Source organism: Orycteropus afer, unplaced genomic scaffold (assembly GCF_000298275.1).
Source record: "Orycteropus afer afer isolate SDZICR_OR568_19922 unplaced genomic scaffold, OryAfe1.0 scaffold01249, whole genome shotgun sequence".
Lineage (NCBI taxonomy): Eukaryota > Metazoa > Chordata > Mammalia > Tubulidentata > Orycteropodidae > Orycteropus > Orycteropus afer.
This window is the reverse complement of record NW_006922836.1, coordinates 83,188-92,842: the sequence shown is the minus strand read 5'-3', so window position 1 is coordinate 92,842 and position 9,655 is coordinate 83,188. Positions and strand designations below refer to the sequence as shown.

At 40.2% G+C, this 9,655-nt stretch overlaps 1 protein-coding gene across 1 annotated transcript in view; it reads right to left on the bottom strand.

Annotated features, from left to right (window-relative positions):
- The window catches only part of LOC103213071 (metabotropic glutamate receptor 1-like), a gene marked incomplete at its 5' end in the record, with an annotated part of 90,143 nt that overhangs the window by 73,947 nt on the left and 6,541 nt on the right, over window positions 1-9,655 (bottom strand). The window contains 2 exons of the mRNA XM_007958966.1: window positions 1,594-1,762; window positions 8,741-8,987. Of these exons, the coding sequence (XP_007957157.1) occupies window positions 1,594-1,762; window positions 8,741-8,987 (416 nt within the window). The remainder of the gene's footprint in view (window positions 1-1,593; window positions 1,763-8,740; window positions 8,988-9,655) is intronic.

Below are 9,655 nucleotides of genomic sequence, written 5' to 3'. Positions count from 1 at the left end.
GAAACCCAAGGAGGGGTCGCTATGAGTCGGGGCCGACTCGACGGCACATAACAACAACAACAACAACAATTATATTCATATGTTGTGTCACCAACACCACTCTCTTTTTCTCAATTTTCCAGTCATCCTAAGGGAATCTCAGTCTCCCTAAGCAATGGTTTCATGGGTCCCCTTGTCTCTCATCCCTCATAACCATTAATGAACAGGAATTTTAGTCTCCATATATTTGCCTATTCTAGATTTTTCATTTAAATGAGATCATACTACATTTGTCCTTTTGGGATTAAGTTATTTCACTGAGCATCATGTTCTCAAGGACCACATTTCTCTTTTTGGGAGAGTAATAATCCATTGTACGTATGACATCCACCTTCTTCTGTCAATAGAATTAAGGTTTTTCCAACCTCTATACTGATACTTGGGTATGTCAAACATTTAAGCACTTGGTTACTAACTGAAAGGCTAGTAGTTCAAACCCACCCAGCAGCTCCTGGAAGAAAAGCCTGGCAGTATACTTTTGAAAGGTCACAGCCTTGAAGACCCTACAGAGTGCAGTTCTACTCTGACACATATAAGGTCATCAGCAATCAGAATCGGCTTGATAGCAACCAGTTGGTTTTGCTGTTGTTTGCACTGACACGTAGGCACCATAGGCTGTACTTTTGTCCTAAGAACCCCTAAGCACGTTTCTCAGGGCCTCTACCCTGCAAAGATGGTTCCACAGCTCTTGAGAATGGCTGAGCAGTCAACAGCATGAAGAGAGGTGTAGAGTGCCACACAAATTGACTCCAGCTCCAGCTGTGCTGTGTGACATTTAAGTGACTACCCGTCTGCTCCAAGAGGCGAATCACAGAAAATTAGAGCTGGAAAAGACCTATTAGGTCATCTAATCCATACCCTGCCAGTTCACAATCCCTCCCCTGCTGCACTCCATTCCCTGGCACCTCATCCAGTTTGGTTTTAAATAGCATGACGTACAGAGAGGGTTGCCTTCTTTACAAAGATCCTTTCTGACAGGTGCAGCCAAGACCTCACTATTTAATGTCTACTCTAGGTTCATGTATGCAGTAATGTCTTGGTTACTCACTTGCTCCAGCCTGGAAAAGCCCCTGAGAATGATTCATGTGACCTCTTTTTGCTACAAAGGAGCATTTTTAGGAAGCTTAAAAGACTGTGTTTCCTCATTTCAACTTCTGTTATTTCAGTTATAAGCTTACTTAACACTGGTTAGCTTCTGCTTTCTATAACAATGGCTATAACTATGACTAACGAGTACCTTTCATTTTGTTTCCCACATTTACTTGGTACATTTTTTAATCTGATTACTCATCCCCTTACTTTCTGTATTGTGTTTACCAACCTAGCCCATCTCTGCAATACAAATAAAGTCTATTCTAAACAACCAAATGACTGGCCTATTCTATTTCCTAATCTTTGACCTCTTAGTTCTAGCTATTCTAAGAGGAAAAACAGTAAACCTGGTGCAGACTTTCTGGGTAGTCTAATTTAAGAAACATGTTTGTGTTTTCCTTTACTATGTCCAGGCAGCAAACCTCCCCCTAGACACAAGCCAAGGATGCATTTGAGGCTTACCTTAATCTGGCCCTTTAAGCAAGGCTCACTGCACACAGACCGTACTATCCCACTCTTATTCATCTGGATTTTGTAATCATCAATGTTCAGCACTCCCTCGTGCCAGGTTCCAACATGTACATAGTCATAGCGATTAGCTTCAGTGTATTGCAGATTCATGATATCGTATCTACAAAGAAAGCCACACGTGGGTCATGAAAAACCTGAACATTTGGAGAAAACAAACCCAATGTGATATATTGATAATAGTAGAGAAGGGAGAGAAGAGTCATCTCTCCTCCCAACGACGGCTACTGTCAGTATTTTAGATTACTTGCAATGTTTCCTTTGTTATTCCAAATATACGTATTCCATTCTTCAGCCTCTGTTCCTGTATCTTCCATGCTTACTTAAAGAATATATTAACTCTTAAACTTGTCTCACTCTGATTTTCCAAAATATAATTCAATGTGTGCTGCATTGATCACTGTTGTTATGTGCCATTGAGTCAGACCCGACTCATAGTGACCTCTCCCTGCATTTCAGATGGTATCACTATGGAAGTAGATTGGCCAACCTTCCTTCCAAGGAGTGGCTGGTGGGTTTGAACCACCAGGCTTCTGGTTAGCAGTCAACTGCCTTAGGCACTATGCTACCAGAACTCCCTATTTTCTTCAAATCAGCATTCACTGTGTTATTCTTAGAACCAGTAACAATCCTTTAAACATGAATTTCTTAATTTGATTACTTTTCTTCCAAATTTCTTTTGCACATTCAGTTTCCATTTTCATTATACTGGATTAAAATAAGTGATTTTTACCAAGTCTGATGCTTTTTTTTTTTTGGGGGGGGGGTTGCTAATAGAGCAAGGAATCTGAGGAACATATTTAATTAGTAAGGATGGTAGAGATTTAACATCTTGTGCATTGACATTTAAACAGATCTCTTCCCTGATTAGGACAAATATTTTGAATCCAAGTAATTGTTGTCAGCTATTTCAGTCATTTCAAATGCTACGATGCTACAGGATGACAAAAGCTACATTTAAAAATCTTCACTGTTGCCAGAGTGTATTCTGGGAGTTGGACTTCATTTCATTCTGGTGTTGGCAGTGGAGGTCATCTTCTAATGCAATGCAAGGAACACGGGACCTGATGTCAGAATGTGCAAGCTGAGGTCTCTTTTCTAACATTTTAACAGTAAATGATACTACTTAGAATTGTGGGAATTTATTAAGATAAGGTAAGTCAAACTACAACCGAGACAAATGCATATGTGAGGCAACATCACTCTAGCATTCATATGTATATTACTATAAAATACTCTGTTTCTATTACTATCAGGAAAATGGAGAACATCTTTATGTTGGTACAAAAGTAACACATAATAATAAAGTAACACATAATGACTAAATAACACATAATCAGCTTCCTTCCTCCCAATAGACACACACACATACAAACACATACACGTTATCTCTCAGCCATTGAAAACTCTCTGGTATTGTTAATTCTTCTATTTGTGTTGCTATTTTCCCCAAGTAAACTACAACTCATGTGCAATTTCCCACAAATCATGCCTGCTTCTCTCCCTCACTGACTAAGGAAAGTGGGATATATACCCGAGCAGAGTCCTCATGTTCTTGGGCTACATACAAGAGGCATGGTCTCTTGGTCTTTATGTTTGACCCAAAGAAAGGAATGGGGACTAAGTAACACATAATCAGCTCCCTTCTTTCCTGTAGACAGAAAGACAGACACACACACACACACACACACACAAACCAACACACATACCCATACACCCCTAGTTCATCCTGGTATCCCTTGTTCTGAACCTGCCTCAGAAACTTTCTCAGTCTAGCACTCCCATAGCTACAACCAATCAACCTATGGTAGCCTCAGAAGCCTGTTGGCCCTATGGAATAACCCAGCTCTTTCCCCAGACAACTTATATCAGTTTAATGGCTCTTCTGTCCACCCTTAACATGCAACTGGGTTCTGTCACCTATAGGGTAGACAGTAGCTTCTCCATATCCATATTCTGGCAACTTTTACAAATAGATGTCTCCTAAAAAGAGAGGAGACTCTGGAAAAGTAAAGGAAGTTTCTTTTTTCCCTACCAGGTGAGCAAAACTTACCTAGGGTGAGAAGAGAGAACACAACTGGAGCACATTATGTATCTTTTTTGCTGTTTTAACCTATGGCTAATAGAGGATTATCATGTCCCTTGTTACTGAGACATCCCAGAACTTCCTTTAGAGTAGCTCTCTGCTTTATACCCAAATAGGCATTAACTGTGGGCTTGAACTCATTTTGCTGATCAATGATACTGATCTACACCTCTGATATTTTCCCATTCTAAACTCATGAAGGCTATGAACCTGCTGTGAACGTTTGGCATGAGTTGCTTTATCACTTCCTTTAATTTTTGTGTTTTACTCCATATCATGTTATGACAAATCCTTGCACATTTCCATGAAGGCGTGTTTGCAATGCTAGCTTAAGATAATCTCTTCCTTGTAAATCAGTTTCCTAGGAGTTTTATTTCAACTTTCTTATTTGCTCTTTCATAAGGAAAATCAGTTCACACTTCATTAGCATTTTAGAAACTGAAAAATTTCACAATATTTTGGTATGAAAATACATTTCTAAAAAGCCCCAGAAGCTGGAGGGCCAAAAAAAAAAAAAGGAATATTGAAAGATATCAAGGGAAAAACACTGTCTTACTAACAAGAAGCTCCTCATGGGTTGTGTGTGCTCTTTTCTCTTGACCCCTTCTTGGCATACTGCATTTACTTGGCATATTCTCATGCTGTGAACTACATCATTACAGCATCCTCTACATGCCTTCAGATTATGTGATTATGTTGCATGATGATTAACTAAAATAACCACAAATTGGACCAAAAGCAGGAATGATGGCATGGCAGGAGATGGAAGTAGAGGGAGGTGGTTGAAACAGAATTGAAAACAGATTAAGCTAGCCAATTTCAAGCAGAAAGAAATGATTCCTGAAAAAAGGATCCAGGAGAAGGCTCATGATGAGAATATGTAATTAATGATGGAGGAAAAACAAGCTAAAATTGTGTACCTATATAATGGAGAGGAGTCCTTGGGTGGTACAAATAGTTAATGCACTCAGCTGCTAACTAAAAGGTTGGAGGTTCAAGACCACCCAAAAGCTCCTTGGAAGAAAGCCCTGGTGACCTACTTCTAAAAATTCAGCCACTGAAAACCCTATAGAGCACATTTACTCTGACACACATAAGGTTGCCATGGGTTGGAATCGACTCCATAGTAACTGGTATATTGGATAACCTACAGAGAAAGTATGAGAACCCTCATATCTTTAAAGAATCTAAAAGGTATTTGTCTTGTGCTGGATACATTTTGTACTTTTTCCTATAGAATCAAGAAGAAAGATTCCATTTCAAATCTGACTCTTCCCTAAACCTTGTTTCTGGTGGAATGATTATAACCATGGGTATAGAGGGAGATCAGTTTTCTAAACTGCAGGCCCACTTGTTCTTCCTGGTACCATGTCCTAAGGCATTCAGCACTCAGAAGCTTTTCACATGCCCAGGCCCTGGACCGTCCCATCCATCCCACTTATACTCCAACAAAACTCTGCTCCCACCTAACTGGTAGTTTGGAAGGAATCTGATGAATTCATTGTTTTGACTGTTGGCAATGCTTAAACAATTTGTCCTTCCCCTGTTGTTGATTTGATTCTGACTCAGAGCAACCCTATAGAACAGAGTACAACTGCTCCATAGGGTTTTCAAAGATGTAGTCTTTATGGAAGCAGACTGTCACATCTTTCTCCTATGGAGTGGCTGGTGGGTTCAAACTGCCATCCTTTTCATTAGCAGCTGGGTGCTTTAACCACTATAGTACCAATGATTAGCCCCCCAAATAACTCTCTAAATGTAGGATTTTATGGATATATGAGAGGAAGAGATGTGTGGAGAATTATCTAGGGTCAAACAGAATTTTCTGGTACCTAAGAAGATTGCCAGCCACTTTGCCTAATTGGAATTGGCCCAAAGGCAGCAGCATATGGATGAAAAATTACAAGTCTCAAAGTCAGACAGCACTGTCTCCACCAATGACTAGCTGTATGACTTTAGGTGAGTTTCTTAGCTTCTCTGGTACTAATTTCTTTTCTATCTATCTATCTATTTGTTTATTTTTATGACAATACACAGTAAAAAACACACAAAAGAATTTCTACATGAACAATTCAGGTTCCATTCTTCAAGTTGTGTCATCTTTTATGACAACTCTATCCAAACTATTGCACCATCATTAACACAAACTCACTGTCCCCTCAGATCCTCACTTACCCATTCAAGCTACTATTGTCAACTTGATCTCATATAGACAATTCTTTGAAAGAGCACAATGCTTAATGCTTACATTCTTCTCTAATCAGGCTAAACTATTATTTGTTTCAAAGATGACTTCATGGAGTGGCTTCAGTTGGGTAATATCTTTGGGGAAAATTGGCTTGAATAGCTCCAGAAAGCTCTGGCACTCAGTTTACTCATCTGTAAAAAGAGAATGATGATACACCTATAGCAACATGGAGCCTCATGAGGAGTAAATTATTTGATGTGCTGTTTTAACACTAGATGGGCTTTTCTCAAAAGATCTTGCTCTGCAAAGCCATGTACTGAACGATGACAAGGCATGTGAGACAAAGGAGTCTCAGGGGACACACATAACACTCATTTTGTAACTAGAAAATTGAATTCATAGGTAAATGTGTACACGCGTAAGTAAGTGACAATAATTGACACCTCAAGAGATACCTGGATGGCCCAGGCTAGCAGCATGGAGTGTCCTTAGGCTGCCTGAGAAGCTATTTAAAATGCTAAAAAGCTTACTCGGGCATGGCTAAGAAAAAAAGAGCTCTGATAAAGGAGAAAGGGCAGCCATGTTAGGGAGCCATGCAAAATGTGCACCTCTGTGGAGAGGGAGACTCTATGGAGACACTCATTTCATGTTTTCATAAATCAGAGTTGAAGGCTTACCTGCCTATGCAGCGGACAACCTGAGGGCCCTTTTCTTCCCTGCTGAAAGTTATAATTCTACTCCCGGTCGCTTAGGAAAACTCATGATGAACACAATCACTCTTTACACTGACATCATTCTATATGTACCAGTTGCATATTACCTTTTATAATCAAATTAGTGTTATAAAAGCAAGTCTTCTAGCAGAACAGACTATATATAAAATGACATGGGAGACATACACACACACACACACACACATATACACGAATACATTCACACACACACACACACATATATACCAAACCAAACTCACTGCCGTCAAGTTGGATCCAACTCATAGCAAACCCTCCTTGGGTTTCCAAGGTGGTATCACTATGGAAGTAGATTGCCTAATCTTCCTTCTGAGGAGTGGCTGGTGGGTTGAACAGCCAACCTTCTGGTTAGCAGTCAAATGCCTTTCGCACTACACCACCAGAGCTCCTCTCTCTCTTTATTTATATACACACATACACACACACACACATCACACACATACATACTTATGTATTATGTATATTCCAAAACCAAAAAACCCGACCCATTGTCATCAAGGCAATTCCAACTCATAGCAACCCTATAAGACAGTAAAACTACTCCATAGCATTTCCAAGGTTATAAATCTTTATGGAAGAAGACTACCCAATTTTTCTTCTGAGGAGTGGTTGATGGGTTTGAACTACTGACATTTCAGTTAGCAGCCAAGTGCTTAACTATTGTGCCACTTACATTTAATTTCTACATGTACAATTCAGTAATATAGATTACATTCATTGAGTTGTAGAACCATTCTCATCTTCCTTTTCTGAGTTGTTTCTCTTTCATTAACATAAACTCACTGTCCAATAAGTTTCCTATCTAATCATTTGAGTTGCTGTTGTCAATTAAATTCCATATAAATATATTTTAAAACAATACAATGCTCAAGGCAGACATTCTTTACTAGTAAGGCTAAACTATTGTCAGTTTGTGTAATTATTTAATACTCATAGGGACTCAATCCCTAAAAGAAAATTATTTCTCTTCTTTTTCTAACAGTCACATAAGCATAAACTTAAGTTAGCCTGAGCAGAAGGAATACATGGGTAGGATTTGGTTTTCTTCTTAAATCAAACTCTTTAAGCAGGTGTAATATTCAAAATATTACCAGTACCATGTACTGGTACTGGTTCTGGCAGTACCATGGACTGCCAGAAGAACTAACAAATCTGTCCTGGAAGAAGTGCAGCCTGAATGCTCCTTGGAAGCAAGAAAGGCCAGACTTCATCTCACCTACTTTGGTCATGTTATCGGAAGGGACCATTCCCTGGAGAAGGGTATCATGCTTGGTAAAGTAGAGGGTCAGTGAAAAAGGGGAAGACCCTCAGTGAAATGGATTGACACAGTGGCTGCAATGATGGGCTCGGTTATAGCAAGTACTGTGAGGCTGGCACAGGAGCAGGCAGTGCTTCCCAGGGTCACTATAGGCAGATCTGACTCAATGGCACCTAACAAGAACAACAACAATATTCAACACACTTCACAACCAGTTTAGCATTGGAATCTGTGAATCAGGAAGGATGCTAGTCTGGTGCTGGCAGGGCAGGGGAGGATCCTGCTGACTAGGTATAAGATCTTCAGATTCTTGGGCATACAAGGAGGTCCCAGTGGTTCCATGGGAAGAACCAGGGTGATAGCTGGGCAGGGAATAGCACTGGTGAGATAAAGAGTTGTGGATGTTAACTGGTAAGTATATCAACATTTTAAAAAGCTGTGGAGCTATGGTAAGGCATTTAGCTGCTAACCAAAAGGCTGGCAGTTTGAACCTGCCAGCTGCTCCATGGCAGAAAGATGATGCAGTCTGCTTCTGTAAAGATTTAAAGCCTTGGAAACCCTATGGGGGTTGCTATGAGTCGGAATCAACTAGATGACAATGGGTTTATGTAGTCTTTGGTGAGTTCTATCAGAATATCAGCCCTGTCTTTTCAGTTACCAAGCTGCATTTATTCTCATGATTCCCAGAGACTATGAAACCAAACAGAGCCAGAGTTGCCATCTGTCTTGTTTCAGAAGGCTCATAAGGTTATTCAGACCCATTATTTAAGAAAAACAAATGAACAAACCTACTTTACCTTCCAGGAGCATCTCCTTTCTCATCAAACCACACCTCCTCTCCAGACACGCCGATGAAGGAGGACTTGATGAGGAAATCCAAGAGTTTTCGGCCGTCAATGGGTTTCATAGCATCACAGAGGCCCACATGGCCCAGGCAGAGGGCATGGTGCATGTTCTGCAGTCCATGTGCCATAGCATAGATGGCATTGATGACAAACCCCATTTTACTGTCCTGGACATAGTTCTCTTCTAAGCTTTCATTGCCTGTAACAATAAAAACAGATCAGTACCAAGGTAGTTATACTGAAGACCAGGCCTGCATGTTGAACTTTCCGATGCTTTTCAGAGCTCCCGGAGAAAGGGCAAGCTACTGCAGAAGGTCTTTTCAAATTTTGAAAAACAAAGATGACACTTTGATGACAAAAGTTGCATCTGACCCAAGCAAGTTTTCAATTGCTTCATATGCATGAGAAAGTTGGACAATGAAAAAAGAAGACAGAAGAGGAATTGATGCTTTTGAACTACAGTGTTGGTGAAGAGTATTGACTGTACTGTGGACTGTCAGAATAACAAACAGATCTACCTTACAAGAAATACAACCAGATGTCTCTTAGAAGTGAGGGTGACGAGACTTTGACTCACTTAATTTATACGTATCATCAGGAAAGATAAATTGATAGAATAAGATAACATGTTTGCTAAAGTAGGGGGTCAGCAGAAATGAAAGGAACTTTCAATGAGACCAACTGACACAATAGCCACCACAAATGACTCAAACATACTGTGGTGGTTATGTTTGTGTGTCAACTTGGCTAGGCCTGGTTGAGTAGCTGAGCAGCTGGTGGTAGTTATTCCTCATGATGAGACTGGCAATCAACTCCATGGTGGGATCTACCACAAGCAGCTGAGTAGCTGCCTTTGGGATGTGGTCT